General features: G+C 44.5%; 1 protein-coding gene across 1 annotated transcript in view; it reads right to left on the bottom strand.

Annotated features, from left to right (window-relative positions):
• The window catches only part of LOC126474718 (aromatic-L-amino-acid decarboxylase-like), a 187,335-nt gene that overhangs the window by 76,679 nt on the left and 86,447 nt on the right, over positions 1-24,209 (bottom strand). The window contains exon 5 of the mRNA XM_050102196.1: positions 9,523-9,593. Coding sequence (XP_049958153.1) covers positions 9,523-9,593 — 71 coding nt within the window. The remainder of the gene's footprint in view (positions 1-9,522; positions 9,594-24,209) is intronic.

Raw genomic sequence — 24,209 nt, 5'->3', positions numbered from 1 at the left:
CGTTGCTTCTGACGAACGTCAAGTGTAGCAGCCATCTTGAACACATGCTGTGACGGCGCCACTCACGGGAACAGGTTGAACTAATTTTGAAAACAGGTGGGAAGGATGTATCTACACACTGTAAAGCTTTCACACATGCAGAATGAAAACTGTATTTTTACAAAAATAGTGTGCATTTCTTTTGGAGTGACCCTCGTATACCATGCATGGAAAAATGATGCTATCTGAAACTGGCGCCGAGGCAACTGTTGTGTCCCATAGGGTGTAGATTACAGGCGTGAACAGAGGCTGCGGGGATGTGCACAGGCGAATAGACGTGTAACTGTTGAGCAACTGACCATCTAGATGAACCATCGGTCTACCAATAGCGCTTCCTTAACGATCGTCAAGCGAATGTTCCTGTGTATCTGCTTCCGCAGCAGGAGCCCGGTTCATGCACCCATGCTGGTGGCTTCTCACCATCAGCGATGAAAGCTGGAATTTGCACTGAGTGGAGACAGGTGGTCTTCTCAGACGAATCACGTTTCATGCTCCATCGGACAGATGGTCACTGGCATGTACAGCGTGAAACGTCTTAAAGCAAGCATCCTGCACCTGTCCTGCTTGGAGGACGCAACGTTATGGCATGAGGATGTTTTCATGGCATTCCCTCGGTGATCTCGTTGATCTGGAAGCACAAGGATCAAGATAAGTATACATCTATCCTTGGAGACACGTCGACCCCTACATGCAGTTTGTTTTCTCCTGGGCACTATGGCATGTATCAGCAGGGCAATGCAATGAAACCCAACAGAGAATCTGTGGGACCCAACATGCAGCTTGTTTTCTCCTGGTTACTATGGCATGTATCAGCAGGACAATGTAATGAAACACAACAGTGAATCTGTGGGACCCTACATGCAGCTTGTTTTCTCCTGGTTACTATGGTATGTATCAGCAGGACAATGCAATGAAACCCAACAGATAATCTGTGGGAGCCAACATGCAGCTTGTTTTCTCCTGGTTACTATGGTATGTATCAGCAGGACAATGCAATGAAACCCAACAGAGAATCTGTGGGACCCTACATGTAGCTTGTTTTCTCCTGGTTACTATGGTATGTATCAGCAGTACAATGCAATGAAACCCACCATCATGCATCATGCATTTGAACCCAACAGAGAATCTGTGGGACCCTACATGCAGTTTGTTTTCTCCTGGTTACTATGGTATGTATCAGCAGGACAATGCAATGAAACCCAACAGAGAATCTGTGGGACCCTACATGCAGCTTGTTTTCTCCTGGTTACTGTGGCATGTATCAGCAGGACAATGCAATGAAACCCAACAGAGAATATGTGGGACCCTACATGCAGCTTGTTTTCTCCTGGTTACTGTGGTATGTATCAGCAGGACAATGCAATGAAACCCAACAGAGAATATGTGGGACCATGTAGATCGGGCTGTTCGCACCATGGATCCTCAACCGAGAAATCTAGCGCAGTTGGCCACGGCATTGGAGTCGGCATGGGTCCACAGCCCTGACGGTACTTTCCAGGTCGTCATTATCTCTCTTCCTGCGCGTCTCACAGAGGCCCGTACTGCAAAGGGTGATTATTCAACCTTCTGACAGGTTGTCACACTAGTGTAACTGGACAGTGTATATGTACGCATACATCAATTTACTTGGAAAATACTGTATCTACTGCTCCTCCTGCTATACTACTAGCCGCACGGGGTAGCCGCGCGGTCGGGGGCGTCTTGTCACGGTTCGTGCGGCTACCCCCGTCGGAGGTTCGAGTCCTCCCTCGGGCATGGGTGTGTGTGTCGTCCGCGTTAAGTTAGTTTAAGTTAGATTAAATAGTGTGTAAGCTTAAGGACCGATGACCTCAGCCGTTTGGTCCCATAAGACCTTACCACAAATTTCCTACACTACCCAGCTGGTGTCTCCATTTGATACTTCTATCAAAACATTTATTTAACTTTACACAGACTAGCGTTAGCTGTCTACATACTGGCGAAATCAGAATCTATCCAACGCAAAAATATTGGAGTTATTTGGAATTTACATTCTCAAGTCCAGGCACTCTGGTAAACTATGGAAGGAATGGCTAACTAGGTATTCTTTTACTTTTTTAAAAAAAATTTTGGGATTTAGATGTTCACTGGCAACCTGTTACAGATTTTTGTAGCAGAATGCAGAACTCCACTCTGGAATCTATATGGAAATTATTTCTACATCTAGTATTGTGGCTGCGAATGCTGAATTCATCCTAAATCAATCTTGTGGTCATCATTAGGGAGCACAAGTAATGCCCCTAAGTGTAAGAATCGATAGGTGTCTGAAACGGCATCTGCAAGATTTAGATTATCAGTTATACGGTACACAATTCTCTTATTGTACACTTTTGTAAAATAAATACTTTTTCGCCCTAGCTACAATGCCCAGAAGACAGTGCCATAGAACAGATGTTGTTCAAGTGTGTCTGAAATCTTATGGGACTTAACTGCTAAGGTCATCAGTCCCTAAGCTTACACATTACTTAACCTAAATTATCCTCAGGACAAACACACACACCCATGCCCGACGGAGGACTCGAACCTCCGCCGGGACCAGCCGCACAGTCCATGACTGCAGCGTCTTAGACCGCTCGGCTAATCCCGCGCGGCTCATAGGACAGAACTGAAGTTGAACACAGTGAGAGAGATTCTGAGTACAAATCGGTTGACACTGAGCTATTTGATTAATTTATCCACATGCTGGCGCCACTTCAGTGTACTGTCCACTTGTATGCACAGAAACTTCACACATGGTGCTTCATCCGTTGTATGCCCAGTAATCTATATTTTTGGTGCCAAGTAATCTATTTTTTGGTGCCAATAAGTCAATTTTATTCCTATGGAATTTCTTAATACGAAGCTCTACAAGATTAAGATTAAGGTGTTAGCTAGGAATCCATCGTTCTCCTGGTTGTTTCTGGAATTGATGTGTTTCACCTCTACATCTACATACATACTCCGCAATCCACCATACTGTGCTTGGCGGAGGGTACCTCGTACCACAACTAGCATCTTCTCTCCCTGTTCCACTCCCAAACAGAACGAGGGGAAAATAACTGCCTATATGCCTCTGTACGAGCCCTAATCTCTTATCTTATCTTTGTGGTCTTTCCGCGAAATGTAAGTTGGCGTCAGTAAAATTGTACTACAGTCAACCTCAAATGCTGGTTCACTAAATTTCCTCAGTAGCGATTCACGAAAAGAACGCCTCCTTTCCTCTAGAGACTCCCACCCGAGTTCCTGAAGCATTTCCGTAACACTCGCGTGATGATCAAACCTACCAGTAACAAATCTAGCAGCCCGCCTCTGAATTGCTTCGATGACCTCCCTCAGTCCGACCTGATAGGGATCCCAAAAGCTCGAGCAGTACTCAAGAATAGGTCGTATTAGTGTTTTATAAGCGCTCTCCTTTACAGATGAACCACATCTTCCCAAAATTCTACCAATGAACCGAAGACGACTATCCGCCTTCCCCACAACTGCCATTCCATGCTTGTCCCACTTCATATCGCTCTGCAATGTTACACCCAAATATTTAATCGACATGACTGTCTCAAGCGCTACACTACTAATGGAGTATTCAAACACTACGGGATTCTTTTTCCTATTCATCTGCATTAATTTACATTTATCTATATTTAGAGTTAGGTGCCATTCTTTACACTAATCACAAATCCTGCCCAAGGCATCTTGTATCCTCCTACAGTCACTCAACGATGACACCTTCCCGTACACCACAGCATTATCAGCAAACAGCCGCACATTGCTATCCACCCTACCCAAAAGATCATTTATGTAGATAGAAAACAACAGCAAACCTACCACACTTCCCTGGGGCATTCCAGATGATACCCTCAGCTCCGATTAACACTCACCATCGATCCTTTATCGATACACTCGTGTCATCATCAAACATTATACACTCCTGGAAATGGAAAAAAGAACACATTGACACCGGTGTGTCAGACCCACCATACTTGCTCCGGACACTGCGAGAGGGCTGTACAAGCAATGATCACACGCACGGCACAGCGGACACAACAGGAACCGCGGTGTTGGCCGTCGAATGGCGCTAGCTGCGCAGCATTTGTGCACCGCCGCCGTCAGTGTCAGCCAGTTTGCCGTGGCATACGGAGCTCCATCGCAGTCTTTAACACTGGTAGCATGCCGCGACAGCGTGGACGTGAACCGTATGTGCAGTTGACGGACTTTGAGCGAGGGCGTATAGTGGGCATGCGGGAGGCCGGGTGGACGTACCGCCGAATTGCTCGACACGTGGGGTGTGAGATCTCCACAGTACATCGATGTTGTCGCCAGTGGTCGGCGGAAGGTGCACGTGCCCGTCGACCTGGGACCGGACCGCAGCGACGCACGGATGCACGCCAAGACCGTAGGATCCTACGCAGTGCCGTAGGGGACCGCACCGCCACTTCCCAGCAAATTAGGGACACTGTTGCTCCTGGGGTATCGGCGAGGACCATTCGCAACCGTCTCCATGAAGCTGGGCTACGGTCCCGCACACCGTTAGGCCGTCTTCCGCTCACGCCCCAACATCGTGCAGCCCGCCACCAGTGGTGTCGCGACAGGCGTGAATGGAGGGACGAATGGAGACGTGTCGTCTTCAGCGATGAGAGTCGCTTCTGCCTTGGTGCCAATGATGGTCGTATGTGTGTTTGGCGCCGTGCAGGTGAGCGCCACAATCAGGACTGCATACGACCGAGGCACACAGGGCCAACACCCGGCATCATGGTGTGGGGAGCGATCTCCTACACTGGCCGTACACCACTGGTGATCGTCGAGGGGACACTGAATAGTGCACGGTACATCCAAACCGTCATCGAACCCATCGTTCTACCACTCCTAGACCAGCAAGGGAACTTGCTGTTCCAACAGGACAATGCACGTCCGCATGTATCCCGTGCCACCCAACGTGCTCTAGAAGGTGTAAGTTAACTACCCTGGCCAGCAAGATCTCCGGATCTGTCCCCCATTGAGCATGTTTGGGACTGGATGAAGCGTCGTCTCACGCGGTCTGCACGTCCAGCACGAACGCTGGTCCAACTGAGGCGCCAGGTGGAAATGGCATGGCAAGCCGTTCCACAGGACTACATCCAGCATCTCTGCGATCGTCTCCATGGGAGAATAGCAGCCTGCATTGCTGCGAAAGGTGGATATATACTGTACTAGTGCCGACATTGTGCATGCTCTGTTGCCTGTGTCTACGTGCCTGTGGTTCTGTCAGTGTGATCATGTGATGTATCTGACCCCAGGAATGTGTCAATAAAGTTTCCCCTTCCCGGGACAATGAATTCACGGTGTTCTTATTTCAGTTTCCAGGAGTGTAGTTTGACAGTCGTCCTCGAATGTCCCAAGTTATTCATTTATGTAGACCATCAACAATACTAAACCTTGTGACACAACATTTCTAAGGTTTCTCACTCTGAATTTAATTTCTTTGTTGTTGTATCATTTGTTAATGTTACTCAATTTTCTGTTGTTAAGATATGGTTCCACACATGCCAGAGGAAGACTTTTAAAGATATACCATTTCAGTTTCCCAAGCAGTACGTTATGATATATAAAGCCTAAGACCTTGGCAAGATGACACAAAAAGGCAACAGGATAATTTTTGCTGTTTCATTCCACTAGGAGGACGTACTGGAACGTAATGGTTCCCAAGTTTTTTAATATAAAAAATCTTAATGATTTTTAAATAAAACCAACCTTATCAAGATTCCACATCTTTATTCTTAATGTCTGCATATTTCTCAACATAACCACCCTTGATACGAAACAAGAGATCAGTTTGTTGATACTATCACTGCAGAAAGTTAGACTTTGTTCACGGAGCGACAACGTCTCCTTCAGTGCTTCATTCCTGTCAAAGTTAGTGCTCGAACGTGTTCTTTACGATTTGGAAACAGATCAAAATCAGCTGGAGCCAAGTCGGTGTTGTATTGAGGATGCACGATGTTGCAGGTAACGCAGCTGATGTGTGTGGTTTCGCATTGTTATGCTGAAGGGGAGGGTGCTCGATGTGTGGACGAACTCTTGGAATTTGATACTCGATTATAGCGCACATTTCTCTTACACCGACATAGTTACGTTACACACAGCCATGTTACTCGATACACTTCGGAGCCCTCTACCGGCAGAGGGGTGCTAATATGTAGACATGAAGACTGAAGACGTGGAATGTTAATAGCATGTATTTTACTTAAAAAACTTGAAGAGGTTTCACATAAAAAATTCGATAGTATTACTTTTCAGCACGCCCTCGTAGAACTGAGTTAATCAGATCTTACATTGCCTTCGCAGCAGAGAGAAAAATGGCCCTGTGTTTTACATCCACACTCTCTAATCATTTTGAAGTGCATGGCAGGGACTACTTACCATCGTACCAAATTATTACATTTTTTTCCCGTTCCATTTTTTTATGGAGAGAGCTTGGGAAGAATGCTGTTTAAATTACTTTAAGAATGTTGAAATTAAACTAATCTTGTCCTCATGATCCCGACGGCAATGATATATAATGGCTGTAGTATATTACTACGCTCACCATTTAAAGCCGAGACTTGAAACTTTGTATGTAGGCTTTCTCGGTATAGTTTACGTCTCTCTCTTAAAGAGTGCCAGTTCAGTTTCTTCAACATCTCTGTGACGGTCTCCCACGGATCGAACAAACCTGTGACCATTCGTGCTGCCTTGCTTTGTATCATTTCCCCCGTTAATCCTATTTCGTAGAATTGCCACACACTTGGTAAGTAGACTGTATGTATGTTGGCAGTGCTATAGACTGTGTTAATATCGCTGACAGCGCTCTACACCCTGGGCAAGAGATTCTGTGGTTGGACTAGCAGTAAGCGAGTGGATAGAGAAGTGTATGGACATGTTTTTTCTTAGTGGAAACTCTGTGTTGGTAGGACACGCAATGTAAGGTGAGATGAAATTTCTTATAAGGAAAGATGCAAGGAAAGGTGGAACTGGATGTCGCATGAATAAGGTAAAATTTTCTAAATACATTGTTTGCTCTTCAACAAAACCTTTCTTTTTTGCTAACCATATGCCTCCTAGTAGTTACAGTCTATAGTAGTTAGAATCCTTTTATTTAGTTGGCTGTTGTTGCTACTTGCTGTAATTCAAAAAATGGTTCAAATGGCTCTGAGCGCTATGGGACTTAACATCTGAGGTCATCAGTCCCCTAGAACTTAGAACTACTTAAACCTAACTAACCTAACGACAACACACACATCCATGCCCGAGGCAGGATTCGAACCTGCGACCGCAGCAGCAGCGCGGTTCCAGACTGAAGCGCCTAGAACCGCTCAGCCACAAGGCCGGTTCAAAGTCACAGCTGTAATTGCTGTAGTTAGTGCTACGAAAATTTTCTGTGAGGTAAGTGACTTGTGAAAAAGAATGGGGTTTCCACTATCGGGATTCGTGACTGAAATGAGTTTAGGCAATTAACAGAGCTCAGCCACAACGGCCGGTTCAAAATCATAGCTGTAATTGCTGTAGTTAGTGCTACGAAAATTTTCTGTGAGGTAAGTGACTTGTGAAAAAGAATGGGGTTTCCACTTTCGGGATTCGTGACTGAAATGAGTTTAGGCAATTAACAGAGCTGGAGGTAGTTCCATATTTCTTTAATTTCATATTTTCTGGATTTGTATTACTGTTAGGATTTCTTGCAATTCAGGGCTATTCTTTTATGTTAATTACTGGAAGTCACGTTGTCAATTTATAGCAATCAGATTGCATTGGACTTGTATATTGTGGGTAATAAACGAATTGGTTAAGTATGAGTTGCCTTTGTCAGGGAAAATTCTGTTGGTTAGTGCTTAGTAAAAATAAAAAAAAAAATAAAAATTAAAGACTCAGTTTCAACTTGAGTAATATTCTATTGACAGATCGCATGAGTGATTTGTAAGCAATCTTCTCTGTAGACTGATTGTATTTCCCCAGTATTCTACCAATAAACCGAAGTTTACCACCTGCTTTACCTACAACTGAGCCTATTTGCTCATTCCATTTCATACCCCTTTAAAGTGTTACCCCCAGGTATTTGTACTAGATAACCGATACCATTATTGACTCATTGATATTGTAGTCACAGGATACCACGTTTTACCGTTTTGTGAATGGTCCAGTTTTATGTTTCTGAACATATAAAGCAAGTTGGCAGTATTTGATTTGGCTGAATATTTGTGCAGCGTCTTTCAGACATTACTTGATAGCGGATAACTGCATCATCTGCGAAACGTTTGAGGTTACTATTAGTACTGTTTTCAGGTCATTAATATACAACATGAACATCAAGGGTCCCAAAACACCTCCATGGAGCACAGCCGAAGTTACTTCTACATCTGTCGACGGCTCTCCATCCGAGATATCATACTGCGTCCTCCACACCCAAAAGGTCCTCAATCCAGTCACAGATTTCACTTGATATCCCGTATGATCGCACTTTTGATAATAAGCGTGGATGTGGTACAGAGTCAAATGATTTTCGGATATCGAGAAATACCGCCTCTGCCTGACAGGCTTGATCCGAAGCTTTCAGTATGTCATGTGAGAAATACGCGCATTGGGTTTCACATACTGGTTGGCGTGGATGAGACCTCATTACGTTTGAGCTGAGAATATGTTGTAAGATTCTACAAGATATTGATTTCAAAGCTATTGTGCGATACTTATGTGGATCACTTCTGCTACCATTCTTGTAGCTGGGTGTGACCTGTGCTTCCTTTCAACTTCCGGGTACGGTCTATATTGTGTGAATGATATACGATATATTATAGTTAAAAGAGTAAAAGTCAATATACAGACTGATAGAAATACCACTGAGCCCTCGAGCATTTTTCATTTTTAATGATTCCAATTGATTCTCAACATCACTGACACTAATACTAATTTAATTCATCTTTTCAGTGGTACAAGGATGTAATTGGGGCAATTCTCCTGAGTTTTGCAAAGCAACGTTTCAGTTCAGCATTTTGTTAATTTCGAAATTTCTGTCTTACAAAATGGATAAACCCACGCTAAATTGTACAGCGTAAAATTTACTGTGTCATTGTTTTTCTACATTTTCTTTGCACATTATCATTGCTCTGGCGACTGTAGTGTGCATGTTTAGTAACTGACTATGCAACCATTCTCACAACATTCCCTGTAATTTTTACGTAGTTTTACGTTACAGTCTTAACGCTGTTGTTCCTTGCAGCCCTAGGTATCAATAAGATCATGATTTTTAATGTTATTTATTGTACCATTGTTGGTATTATTTATTGTATTACATTTAAGTAGTTTTTATATTATTGCACGCCACTTTTCCTTTCTCCAACTTATACCTGAAGATGATCAGCTAGTCAGTTCAAAACTGATTGCCATTAATAAGAAAGAATTAAAAAAGTGATTATACCGATGGTGTTATTCATTCAATGTGTTTTCAATTACTACTTATGAAATCAAACTTGAAGGACTTACCTGGAAACAGCCTCCACCCATCTTCTTCTTGGTTGAGTGAAGAAACTCGTTTGGTAGTCCTAAAGCCTTAGCTGAAAGAAACGAAAACGGAATCTGTAACTATTAGATATCCGTTATCCTCAGTGCTTAACAGTTTCTAAGGTATAAACATATATTAAGCTGTAGTTTTGTTAATTACAGCATTCGACATGAAAGACTCACGATGCACACACATAGGGCAACAACGAGCTACACTTACAGGGGAAGCTTTCCATCGCACCCCCCTTCAGGTTTAGTGGTAAGAAGGCTCAGTGGACAGCCCGTCAAAATCCGAACACATATCAAGCATCAAAACAGGAAGAAGGTGTAGTGGACTGTGAAAAAAAGCAAAATAGAAACAATGAACGGTCCAAAAACAAGAAGTGCATGAAGTTGGGTAGACCAGTGATGTCGTGGTCAAGTGGTTCAGGTGTTGGACTCTGAAGCTGGCGAGCCGTATTCAGACCTCCGTCATGCCTTTTTTCCGCTGTTTTATTTATTCAAATCTGTGCTCTGTCGTGGTGCAACGTCCTTTAGCAACAGCGAGGTGTAAGGTAGGGACCGGTAATGTCAGTTGGTTCTGCACAACTACACTATTAGCAGCCGAAATGAAGTGGCCTTCATACGGGAACCGCAAACATTTGATGACAAGGCGACAAGTCAACCGAATCCTTCACGGGAAAACACACCTGGTGTGTCATACACGGCATTGGTGACAGTGCGTGTGTCATATGATAGGAATCTCTTATCGACGCACCTATTTTCTTCGACTGATAAGTGAGTGAGATATGCCTCTTTGCTCGATTAGGTGTTCGTATGAATGTGAATGTGATCACTCCCAAGGAAATGATGAAAACATATTGGTTTATCCCTTAAGCTAGTCCGCCACCGTAGCTGAGTGGACAGCGCACTGGCCCTGGTTCGATTCTCGGCTGGTTGGAAATTTTCTCCGCTCAGGGACTGGGTGTCTGTGTCGGTCTTCATCATCATTTCATCCTTATCGACACGCAAGTCGCCGAAGTGGCGTCACCTCAAAAGATTTGCACCAGGCGATCGCGTCTACCCGCCGGGAGACCCTCGCCGCATCACATTTCATTTCATCCCTTAAGCTGCAACAAATGAACGTAACAGTTTTACAATCACACAGTTTCTCTGCGCTCTGTCAAAACACTATTATTAACGTTTTGAAGCTGCGATCCGTTTTGGAAGTCTTGACTACTGAATTCCTTTGTTATAACATAGTTCACACCCGTTATTTGTTGTTTTCATTTTTGTGAGACGTCTCGTGGTACCTCGTCTGCTCCCACTATTCATCACATTTACTTGCCACGTTAACGTATTCTTACCACATGACTCATATTCTGTAACCAATGCATAGTATGGTGCACTGTATTGCACCTCTTCTCTTGGACCGTTCACTGTTCCCTTTTTTTTTTTTTTTTTTTTTTTTTTTTCTTAGTCCAGTACACCTTCTTCCTGTTTTCATGCATGATTTGTGTTCAGTTTTTGACGGGCTGATCACTGGGTTCTCTCACCACTAAATCTGAGCGGTGTGTGATGGGGAGTTTCCTTTGTCAGAACAGTAGGCATAAGAGAGACCTAAGAGCACTGCATCTGCGTAGCGAAGCTGAGTGAGCGGCAGTCGAGCCCCATCACCCGCTTTCTACGCGGTTTCTCCTCAGTCAATCACTAGTTTTCCTTGCGGTTTGGCCTCAGTCTCCTTCGCGCAGGTGAGCACTCGCTGATTGCCACCGAACAGACTAAGGCCGTCGGCACTCGGACCACGCATTCAAACGTTAACATTGACCTTGCCGAGTTTCTGACGTCATAATACAGAAAAAGCACGTCGGCGAGTCTTTCCGAACGTGCAGAGCAATATCTAGCATGTCAGATATTCTGAACGTGCGTTTCAAATGTAGGTTTTGGATATGGGTGAGGAAGGGTGGGAATTTGATGAGATAGTAGAGGAACCACGTGGTTGAAGATAAATGGATTTAAAAGGAGACAGAGTGATTGGCGTTCAAGGATTTTGATAGACTTCTAGAGCTTTGGTGGGACGGAGAGCCATACAACATTTGCATAGCAGAGGATGGGTTGGATCAGGGTTTTGTAAATATGAAGAATTGTAGAGAAGTGTAATGCCCAAGTTCGGCGTGTTAGTAGTTTTAATCTGTTGTGAGCTTTCTGTTGGATGATTAGTAACTGAGGTTCTCATGTTAGTTGCCATTTGAGGGTTCCAAGATATTTTACTGTATTAGTTAACTGGACAGGACGGTTGTTAATCGGAAGGCAGAAGTCGTGGAGGCGGAAGCTGCGGGTGGTTTGTCCTATAATTATTGCCTGGGTTTTGGAGGCTTTGATCTTGAAGAGTCACTGGTTACACCAAGAGGTAAGCCCACTAAGATGGATTTGTAAGGATCGTTTGGATTTCTGAAGTATAGGGGAGAGGATGAGGAAAGAGGTGTCATCAGCATACCAAAGAAGGTGGCTGGGTGGGGGTGGTTTGCACTTATCAGCAGTGTAGAGCAAATAAATGAGAGGAGAGAGGACAGAGCCATCAGAGCCTTGGGGCACTCCTCGAAGGTACAGGAGTTGGTATTGATAATAGTGTCAAAGGATGGGCAATTGAATAGAAAGGATGTATGTAATAAGTTAATTGAATTAATTGGAAGTGCATATGTTTGAAGTATGACAAGGAGTCCGAAATGCCATGCATGGCTTTAGGCTTTTTCTAGATCGTGGGAGACAAAGACGGCGGATTTATTGGAGTTGAGTTGATGGAACAGGAGATGGGTGAGGCGCAGGAGTTGGTCATCAGAGAAGAAACTGGGATGGAAACCACACTGGTTAACAGGAAGAAGATGGTGTTGGCTGAAGTGTTGATGCATCCATATCAGAGAAGATGGATTTGAAGACTCTGCTAAACATTTAGATGTGGCATACAGGGCAGTAAGAGATGGTATCAGTAGAGGTTAATGGGGTTTGAAGAAAAGTTGTTGACGATAGTAACCTGCGAAGGTAATAGTGGTGTAAAGGGTTGCAAGGGTGATGGGAAAGGAGAAGAGGTGTTCCAAGAGGTGTCAATAAGTAATGCAGTTATGACCAGGGGAAGTGTTGCGTTTTTTGTGGTGTACTTCTTTTGTGTCAGTTGCTGTAATTGTTGTATTTAATTCTGTTTGTGTTATGTTGTCCCAAGTACTGAAAGCTAGGAGCCAGAGGTGTGACAGGTGTATCTATACGATTGTGGATGGTAGGGAAAAGTGAGTAATCAAGCTGTAGTCATCAGGGATGGAGATGAGGTCAGACAAATAGGATGCAAAATGGTTAGCTTTGCTCAAGTTGTCAGGTAAGGGATGGTTATCACAGAGAAGCAAGTAGTGAGGTATGGGGTTATTGGTCGCTGGCCGCAGTGGCCGAGCGGTTCTAGGAGCTACAGTCTGGAGGCGGGCGACCGCTACGGTCGCAGGTTCGAATCCTGCCTCGGGCATGGACGTTTGCGTTTCCTTAGGTTAGTTAGGTTTATGTAGTTCTAAGTTCTAGGGGACTGATGACCTCAGACGTTAAGTCCCATAGTGCTCAGAGCCATTTGAACCATTTTTTGAGGTTATGGCCAGTGAGTCAACGGAATGCTTTCAAGTATCCTGAAGAGTTAATGGGGAGTTCAGCGCTGAGTGTGGTCATGCCTGGCACCAATCCCAGCGGAAGTCTTTAAATAAATTGTTACCAAAATACATAGAAGTGCAGATAAACGAAGCACTTAGCGCAAAGATTCACTGCTGAACTTCAACATGAATGTAATGGTTGCTGGCGAATCTTCTAGGCTGTTTGGCGGTGGTCGAAGAAACTTTTTGTTTCCTGACGTTTTGTCCAGTGCTGCGGCGGATATCTTCAGAGGTGTTCTTGGCTATGCTGAATCTTGGTGGCCGACGAGTCAGACGATGGAGAACGACTTAACACTGAGTAAAGCGGGCGTCGTCCAGTTTACCCAGTGATCTGCAGAGACAGCCTTCAGCAGAGATAAAACTTATCGACTGCCGCCTGTCAAGAATAAAAATTTATGTATCGATTGTGCAGAGACACTGTCCATATATCATTGAGTTTCGTGACTTCGTTTGTGTTAAAATGTTAACTATGCTTGTATATTTCGATGGCTTATCTATCTAGTCGTGGATAACAGTCATAGCAGCTAAAATTTTGGTTTCAGAAAACTTCACTTCATGATTTCCTGATTGAAGGCCATGCTTTGTTACAATCGATTTTTCTTCTTTCCCTAGTCGGCAAAGACTTTTATGTTATTTCGGTCTTATACTAACGCTTCTGTTGGTAGTTCCAAGGTAGACCTTCCGACCACGGCCGTATAACCTTGAAGATTGATCAGCAATTATGACATACTGTCGTGAAAGCCTCCATTGTACGATGCATGTAATGACCATAAATAGGAGGAAACGTCTGTTAACATGTGACTACATCATCGGCGATCAGCCACTGGGGTTAATCACCTCCTACAGATATTTAGGAGTGTCTGTGCAGAGCGCTTTGAGGTGGTAAGAGCACAAATCTATATGCGGGGTACGCAGATGACAGACACAGATTTAAAGGAAGAATCTTGAGTTCGAAAAAGGTCACTTACAGGACCCTCTCTCGACCAAATCTCGAGTGTACTAAAAAGGAACCGCTTAACTGAGAGGTCGCAAGTTCAGTCTTTAATAAGTCTCATTTGAAAGTGTTGTGTGAACACTTATGACAGGGAAAATATTAGCTGCTAATGAGTTACCATGTGCACCAGGAGGGCGACAGAAAATGAATGTCAAGGAAGTGCAGAGGTCAGCCTTCTATGGGGTGCATGTATTACACTTCACAAAATGGTCTGGTACAATAAACATCGAATGAAAAACGGAGTGCCACAGTGATGACAAAGGTTTGCACCATCAAGATCAAAGGCGAACTTTTTGGGAGTTACAAACCGTGCAGAATGTTCAGTTCCGTAGGCACTTCATTATGCAAATTGATGGAGAATGATGGCATGCAACCGAATGTGAAACAGTGTGCAGTGGACCGTATCGGTTTATCCTTCAAGGCGCAGCGGCAGATAGTGCGATAATGTGTTTCATAGACATGAAAAATAAAAAAAAATCCAGAGGTTGAATTTGTCCAGTGGTTCCAGAGGATATGAATTGCAATGTCACACACATTTTAGGAGGGATAATGTGATATAAAGGAGTACAGTTTTCATACACAGACCAGGAATGAAGCAAAAGCAAATTATTTTGACAAGCTATTGGCCAAAAGCAGGGCTCATACCATAGTTTTGTTCTCTTACGCCCATTTTCCCACTCTTGCTTGCTGTGGCGTAAATATTCCCTACCTCCCTTGCAAGATCACACAAACACGAGAAAGAATCGTAGGAGAAGAGCACCTACAACTACTCGCAACACAATAAATAATTTTCAGCCATTTCATCATCCAGATTAAAAGCTGGCATAATTGTATACGAATGTGTCAAGGCATTGATGTTAGTTGATCTTGATACAACTCTCTTTGTATCTCTGATTTCCAGCGTTCCTTTCATATTAATTGCCTCTTCAAATCTAATAAGTTCAACTACGCTCCATAGCCTCATGCAATGCTCACCTTTAGATCCCTCTAGTCCCGCTCCTTGTCTCCATCAGCTGCCAATACTGCGGTTGTATGGCAGACAATACGTGGGGTGTCCAATGCTGCAAATATCATTGGCCTTTTGCGACCTCGCACTCAATAGGTTGTGCTATACCCGCGTGTGGCCGGATACCGGTGCACATGTCTGAAAACTTGAGAGAAATGGTGACGACGCAAGGAGGGAAGACCGCCTGTGACGGGACTCAAACCCATGGCAGAGTCGATCAATCGGGCTGACCAAAAGACAGACCTCACACAACAAGCGCAAGTCAATAGCAGCCTATGCTATAACGAAGTGCAACAAATCTGCAACACAACACTGTCAACAAGTCAAATACGAACCACGATCCAAACTGAGACCAAAATGGAGTTGATTGATGAATAATTGAGAGGGGTTATGGGTCTAAACAGTGAGGTCATGAGTTCCGCAACTCCAAAGTTACTCATGGAAGAGATAGGGTCTGTTTAAAGTGGACAGTCGAACTTTAAAACGAGGAAGTCAAAACACACACAGTAGAAGGCATAATAAGGTTGTTGTTGTTGTGCTCTTCAGTCCTTAGACTGGTTTGATGCAGCTCTCCATGCTACTCCATCCTGTGCAAGCTTCTTCATCCCCCAGTACTTACTGCAACCTACATCCTTCTGAATCTGCGTAGTGTATTCATCTCTTGGTCTCCCTCTACGATTTGTACTCTCCACGCTGCCCTCCAATGCTAAATTCGTGATCCCTTGATGCCTCAGAACATGTCCTACCAACTGGTCCCTTCTTCTTGTCAAGTTGTACCACAAACTCCTCTTCTCCCCAATTCTATTCAATACCTCCTCATCAGTTATACGATCTACCCATCCAACCTTCAGCATTGTTCTGTAGCGCCACATATCGAAAGCTTCTATTCTCTTCTTGTCCAAACTATTTATCGTCCATGTTTCACTTCCATATATTGCTACACTCCATACAAATACTTTCAGAAACGACTTCCTGGCAGTTAAATTTATACCCAATGTTAACAAATTTCTCTTCTTCAGAAACGCATTCCTTGCCATTGCCAGTCTACACTTTATATCTTCTCTACTTCGACCACCATCAGTAATTTTGTTCCCCAAATAACAAAACTCCTTTACTACTTCAAGTGTCTCATTTCCTAATCTAATTCCCTCAGCATCACCAGACTAAATTCGACTACATTCCAATATTCTCGTTTTGCTTTTGTTGATGTTCATCGTATATCCTCTTTTCAAGACACTGTCCATTCCGTTCAACTGGTCTTCCAAGTCCTTTGCTGTCTCTGACAGAATTACAATGTCATCAGCGAACCTCAAAGTTTTTATTTCTTCTCCATGGATTTTAAGTCCTACTCCAAATTTTTCTTTTGTTTCCTTTACTTCTTGCTCAATATACAGATTGAATAACTTCGGGGAGAGGCTACAACCCTGTCTCACCCCCCTTCGCAACCACTGCTTCCCTTTCATGTCCCTCGACTCTTATAACTACCATCTGGTTTCTATACAAATTGTAAATAGTCTTTCGCTCCCTGTATTTTACCACTACCACCTTTAGAATTTGGAAGAGAGTATTCCAGTTAACACTGTCAAAAGCTTTCTCTAAGTCTACAAATGCTAGAAACGTAGGTTTGCCTTTCCTTAATCTTTCTTCTTAGTCGTAAGGTCAGTACTGCCTCACGTGTTCCAATATTTCTACGGAATCCAAACTGATCTTCCCCAAGGTCGGCTTATACCAGTTTTTCCATTCGTCTGTAAAGAATTCGCGTTAGTATTTTGCAAAAACTGATAGTTGGCTAATTTTCACATTTGTCAACACCTGCTTTCTTTGGGACTGCAATTATTATATTCTTCTTGAAGTCTGAGGGTATATCGTTTGTCTCATACATCTTGCTTACCAGATGGTAGAGTTTTGTCAGGACTGGCTCTCCCAAGGCCGTCAGTAGTTCTAATGGAATATTGTCTACTCCTGGGGCCTTGTTTCGACTCAGGTCTTTCAGTGCTCTGTCAAACTCTTCATGCAGTATCCTATCTCCCGTTTCACCTTCATCTACATCCTCTTCCATTTCCATAATATTGTTCTCAAGTACATCGCCCCTCTATAGACCCTCTATATACTCCTTCCGCCTTTCTGCTTTCACTTCTTTGCTTAGAACTGGGTTTCCATCTCAGCTCTTGATATTCATACAAGTGTTTCTCTTTTCTCCAAAGGTCTCTTTAATTTTCCTGTAGGCAGTATCTATCTTACCCCTAGTGAAATAAGCCTCTACATCCTTACATTTGTCCTCTAGCCATCCCTGCTTAGCCATTTTGCACTTCCTATCGATCTCATGTTTGAGACATTTGTATTCCTTTTTGCCTGCTTCATTTACTGCAGTTTTATATTTTCTCCTTTCATCAATTAAATTCAATATTTCTTCTGTTACCCAAGGATTTCTACTAGCCCTCGTCTTTTTACCTACTTGATCCTCTGCTGCCTTCACTACTTCATTTCTCAGAGCTACCCATTGTTCTTCTACTGTATTTCTTTCCCCCATTCCTGTCAATTGTTCCCTTATGCTCTCCCTGAAACTCTGTATAACCTCTGGTTCTTTCAGTTTATCCAGGTCCCATCTCCTTAAATTCCCACCTTCTTGCAGTTTCTTCAGTGTTAATCTACAGTTCATAACCAATAAATTGTGGTCAGAGATCACATCTGCCCCTGGAAATGTCTTACAATTTAAAACCTGGTTCCTGACTCTCTGTCTTACTATTACATAATCTATCTGATACCTTCTAGTATCTCCTGGATTCTTCCATGTATACAGCATTCTTTTATGATTCTTGAACCAAGTGTTAACTATTATTAAGTTATGCTCCGTGCAAAATTCTACCAGACAGCTTCCTCTTCCATTTCTTACCCCCAATCCATATTCACCTACTATGTTACCTTCTCTCCATTTACCTACTCTCGAATTCCAGTCACCCATGACTATTAAATTTTCGTCTCCCTTCAGTACCTGAACAATTTCTTTTATCTCATCATACATTTCATCAATTTCTTCATCATCTGCAGAGCTAGTTGTCATATAAACTTGTACTACTGTAATAGGCGTGGGCTTCTTGTCTATCTTGGCCACAATAATGCGTTCACTATGCTGTTTGTAGTAGCTTACCCGTACTCCTATTTCTTTATTCATTATTAAACCTACCCCTGCATTACCCCTATTTGATTTTGTATTTATAACCCTGTATTTACCTGACCAAAAATCTTATTCCTCCTGCCAACGAACTTCGCAAATTCCCACTACAGGGTGTTACAAAAAGGTACGGCCAAACTTTCGGGAAACATTCCTCACACACAAAGAAAGACAATATGTTAGTTGGACATGTGTCCGGAAACGCTTACTTTCCATGTTAGAGCTCATTTTATTACTTCTCTTCAAATCACATTAATCATGGAATGGAAACACACAGCAACAGAACGTACCAGCGTGACTTCAAACACTTTGCTACAGGAAATGTTCAAAATGTCCTCCGTTACCGAGGATACATGCATCCATCCTCCGTCGCATGGAATCCCTGATGCACTGATGCAGCCCTGGAGAATGGCGTATTGTATCACAGCCGTCCACAATGCGAGCACGAAGAGTCTCGACATTTGGTACCGGGGTTGCGTAGACAAGAGCTTTCAAATGCCCCCATAAATGAAAGTCAAGTGGGTTGAGGTCAGGAGAGCGTGGAGGCCATGGAATTGGTCCGCCTCTACCAATCCATGGGTCACCGAATCTGTTGTTGAGAAGCGTACGAACACTTCGACTAAAATGTGCAGGAGCTCCATCGTGCATGAACCACATGTTGTGTCGTACTTGTAAAGGCACATGTTCTAGCAGAACAGGTAGAGTATCCCGTATGAAATGATGATAACGTGCTCCATTGAGCGTAGGTGGAAGAACATGGGACCCAATCAAGACATCACCAACAATGCCTGCCCAAACGTTCACAGAAAATCTGTGTTGATGACGTGATTGCATAATTGCGTGCGGATTCTCGTCAGCCCACACGTGCTGATTGTGAAAATTTACAATCTGATCACGTTGGAATGAAGCCTTATTCGTAAAGAGAACATTTGCACTGAAATGAGGATTGGCACATTGCTGGATGAACCGTTCGCAGAAGTGTACCCGTGGAGGCCAATCAGCTGCTGATAGTACCTGCACACGCTGTACATGGTACGGAAACAACTGGTTCTCCCGTAGCACTCTCCATACAGTGACGTGGTCAACATTACCTTGTACAGCAGGAACTTCTCTGACGCTGACATTAGGGTTATCGTCAACTGCACGAAGAATTGCCTCGTCCATTGCTGGTGTCCTGTTCGTTCTAGGTCTTCCCCAGTCGCGAGTCATAGGCTGGAATGTTCCGTGCTCCCTAAGACGCCGATCAATTGCTTCGAACGTCTTCCTGTCGGGACACCTTCGTTCTGGAAATCTGTCTCGATATAAACGTACCGCGCCACGGCTACTGCCCCGTGCTAATCCATACATCAAATGGGCATCTGCCAACTCCGCATTTGTAAACATTTCGCTGACTGCAAAACCACGTTTCTGATGAACACTAACCTGTTGATGCTACGTACTGATGTGCTCGATGCTAGTACTGTACAGCAATGAGTCGCATGTCAACACAAGCACCGAAGTCAACATTACCTTCCTTCAATTGGGCCAACTGGCGGTGAGTCGAGGAAGTACAGTACATACTGACGAAACTAAAATGAGCTCTAACATGGAAATAAAGCTTTTCCGGACACATGTCCACATAATATCTTTTCTTTATTTGTGTGTGAGGAATGTTTCCTGAAAGTTTGGCCGTATCTTTTTGTAACACCCTGTATATCTAACTTTAACCTATTCATTTCCCTTTTTAAATATTCTAACCTGCCTGCCCGATTAAGGGATCTGACATTCCACGCTCTGATCCGTAGAACACCAGTTTTATTTCTCCTGATAACGACGTCCTCTTGAGTAGTCCCCGCCCGGAGATCCGAATGGGGGACTATTTTACCTTCGGAATATTTTACCCAAGAGGACGCCATCATCATTTAACCATACAGTAAAGCTGCATGCCCTCGGGAAAAATTACAGCTGTAGTTTCCCCTTGCTTTCAGACGTTCGCAGTACCAGCACAGCAAGGCCGTTTTGGTTAGTGTTACAAGGCCAAATCATTCAATCATCCAGACTGTTGCCCCTGCAACTACTGAAAAGGCTGCTGCCCCTCTTCAGGAACCACACGTTCCTTTGGCCTCTCAAGAGATAACCCCTCCGTTGTGGTTGCACCTATGGTACGGCCATTTGTATCACTGAGGTATGCAAGCCTCCCCACCAATGGCAAGGTCCATGGTTCATGTGGGAGCATAATAGGGTAGACCAAATCTAAAAACTGGAAAGAAAGGGTTGTCTTTCCACGGGGGAGTGATCATGGGGTCCCAGACTGAGAACACATGAAGAGAGGCCCCAACCACAACCACCCTGCCCTTTCTCCAGCAAAGCTTTATATCTGTTAATAAAAACAACTTTCACAGAGATAACTGAGGACCAGTTCAACCATCCATGAATCAGCTACTTACATTAAAATTAACTAATCTGGAAGACTATACTTAGTACGAAGGGCCAAAAGACGGGGACATTCCATCAATATGTGGGATACGATTAGTATGACTCCACAACCACAATGTGGGCGTGGTTCGTCATGCATGAGAAAACAGTGGGTGAACCTGGTATGACCAATGCGTAGACAGCATGAGACAGTGGATTCCTTCCGAGAGTAGTGGAAGGAAGAGCACCAAACTGCAGTAGTCTCCTTGATTGTGCGGAGTTTATTACTGAGAGCAGTAGTGCACCAGATGTCAATCCACTTTTGGGCAAAGAGAGAATTAACATAGATCCGCATACTCGCAGCTGGAATCATGAAAGTAAATGGGGAGGGGGACGGGGAAGGTAAGTATCGGCTTCTCTAGCCAAACGGTCAGCCAGTTCATAGAAAGACAACTGAGGAGGTGACGTGGCCAAGGGCAGAGAGTAGGTCATTGATAGCAGAGACCAAAGGATGATGAGAGTAGCTTTGGTCGATTGCCCGCAGTATGCTCATTGAATCGGTACCTATTAAAACACTGTGGAGCCAGGCCTGGGAAGCAAAGTGGAGGGCCCTGTTAATAGCTAGCAGTTCCGCTGTGAACACACTACATGATCCCAGCAATACATGGTGCCCCCGCGCTTTGGAGGGAGAAAACTGGAAGCCCTATGAAACAGCCCAAGCATAGGCCCACCTGACGGCGCCTTGGACCCGGTTTTCAGAAGATGCTATCAAGTGCAAGCTCCATCAGATGCAAAAAAACGGCGGCATACAACACCAGGGTAACTAGAGACCCTAGAGAGGTTACAAGCTCATTGATGGCTGTGAGGAAGAGCGTGACACTTAAAACAGAACCCAGTGGGATACCGTTCTCCTGACTGTAAGGAACGCTGAGTGCAGTGCCAACTCGAACCCGGAACAGCTGGTGAGATAAAAACTCGCGAATAAAAATCGTAAGGGGGCCGTTAAAGTCCCAATCATGGACAGTAACTAAGATCTCATGGCGCCAAGTCGTGTTGCATGCCTTATGTAGATGAAAGAAGACCGCGAAAAGGTGCTGGCGGTTAGTAAAAGCATATCGGATTGCAGTTTCCAATCTGAGTAAATGGTCAGTTGGAGACCGTTCTTCCCAGAAGCCACACTGATACGGGAACAAAATATCCCGAGATTCGAGTACCAAACATAATCTGAAACTAACCATCCTTTCAAGTAGCTTACAAAGTAGTCAGGCTAACTGGGCGGTAGCTGTCGAGAGACTTGTTCTTGCAAGGCTTATGGATGGAGATAACTATACTGTCTTGCCACTGTGGGGGAAGGAACCCATGAGCCAAATCCAGCTGAACACCCTGAGTACATGTTGCCCCTGCGTAACATCCAGGTGTTGGATCATCTGGTTGTGGATGGAATCTGGGCATGGGGCCATGTCAGGGGAAGAGGTAAGAGATAAGAGCCTTCAATAATTCTCATTCAGTGAAGGGTTCATTACTGGGTTCAACTTGGTGAGGGCTGAAACAGAGGGGGGGGGGGGGGTCTGTTGAAGTTGACGACGCCTATGCTGTGACAAAGTATGGTGCGATGTGTTTTGCAAAGAGCAATGGATCAGTGCACAGAGAACCTGGGAGGACAAGTGAAGGGTGTCGTTTAAATAGCTGCAGCACCCATCGACGATCCTGGACAGCCACTGCTTCGTCCTTGGTCCACCATGGTATCGGTGACGACGAGGGAGACCTGTGGATAGGAGTAGAGCAGTGCCAGCAGCATGAAGAATAGCGGCAAAGACACTCTGCACGACTGTGTCAATGCGATTTGAGAGAGAGGTGTCGAAGCGCACAGCAGATGTATATAATGGCGAACTGGCCCTGCAGAATGACCAACGTGGAGACCTGTCTGCCTGGCAGCAGCAGGAGAATGATAGAATCACTGGAAAGTGTTCACTGTCACAGAGATCATCATGGGGTGACCAATGTAAGTGTTCACTGTCACAGAGATCGTCATGGGGTGACCAATGTACGGAAGCTAAGAGAGTAGTGGAGGAGATCGTGAGATCGATAGAAGTAGAGGTGTCATGAGCAGTACTGAAGTGGATAGGAGCACCATCATTGAGGAGACACAAATCAAAGTCTGTAATCAGAAGACCCCTACACATGAAATTGGCACTTCCTCACAGGGTGTGGTGTGCACTGGAGTCAACGAGGGAGTTACTGAATTAAGTTAGACAGTTGAACATAAGGAAGTGGCCTAACAGGAGGGAGGTAGACATTGCAAACAATGATTGCTGGAGTCATCTGCACTCTGACCACCATTGCAGTTACTAATAACGCAGGCGTCAACCAAAATGAAGACCCTTCCTGATGCTGTCCCAGGGCTGGCACAGTTCTGACAGAATGCCTGATAACTATGAAACGTTGGAGAGTGGTCATCACAGAAGTATGTTTTTTGAAGAGAAAGACAGAATGCAGAGCAGGAGGAAACAAGGCGTTGTATGTCTGGTAGGTAACGATAATGTCCATTGCAATTCCATTGGATTATCGTGGGGTGAGAGTCCAGGTGAGAAATAAAGAAGCCGAGGGGAGGTCATTTCACTTGGTCATTAGTCGTCACTGCCGAGGATGGGGTGACATCCATAAAAACTGGCTCTGATTGGGAATGAGGAGGAAGGAACGAAACCCTCCCAGAAGCTGGGGAAGCCCCATCCTCTGACTTGTGCTGCTGTTGCTTCTTCTCCCTTGGAGAGAGGGAGGAGACGTTATCAGTAGGAGAATAGGTGGCAGCAATGTTGGGATCAGACAGAGAGCAAGCGGCTTTGGGGCCCATGGAGAGTGGATCTCTCATCTGACCCAAGGGTGCAAGCTTCCTACCCTGGGAACAATGAGGAGGAGTATTCCTAGAGGGAGCCCCATCCTTTGTTAGGGATGCCTTCCCTGGCTGAGGAGGAAGAGGAGAGATTCCTGGAGCAGAAGGGATGGGAGCCACCAAGGGTGAAGAAAGGGCAGGGGGAGGATAGGGGTATGGAGAAGGGGTGAGTAGGGGAAGGCATAACTGAGGCAAAGGTAGAGAAGAGATTTACACCATGAAGTCTGACAAACTTCTTCCAGGCCTTGAAGTAGCTGAAACAGCCAAGGATCTTTATTTCCTGAATTCTTTTTTCCTCCATGTACACTGGACACTCCAGAGAGCAGGGAGAATGGAGACCATAGCAGTTTACACTGTTAGGTGGTGGGATGCAGGGGCTTCCCACATGAAGAGGGCAGTCACATTTACTAGAGATGGGTGTGGCATCACATCATGAGGATATATGCCTGAAGTTTGGGGCAATGGAAGCAACATGTGGGTGGTGGCATGTACGGTTTCACGTCGCATCTGTACACCATTACCTTGACATTCTCAGGCAGGGCATACCCCTC

Source organism: Schistocerca serialis, chromosome 4 (assembly GCF_023864345.2).
Source record: "Schistocerca serialis cubense isolate TAMUIC-IGC-003099 chromosome 4, iqSchSeri2.2, whole genome shotgun sequence".
NCBI lineage: Eukaryota > Metazoa > Arthropoda > Insecta > Orthoptera > Acrididae > Schistocerca > Schistocerca serialis.
The sequence above is the reverse complement of the archived record's forward strand: the minus strand, read 5'-3'. Positions and strand labels throughout refer to the sequence as shown.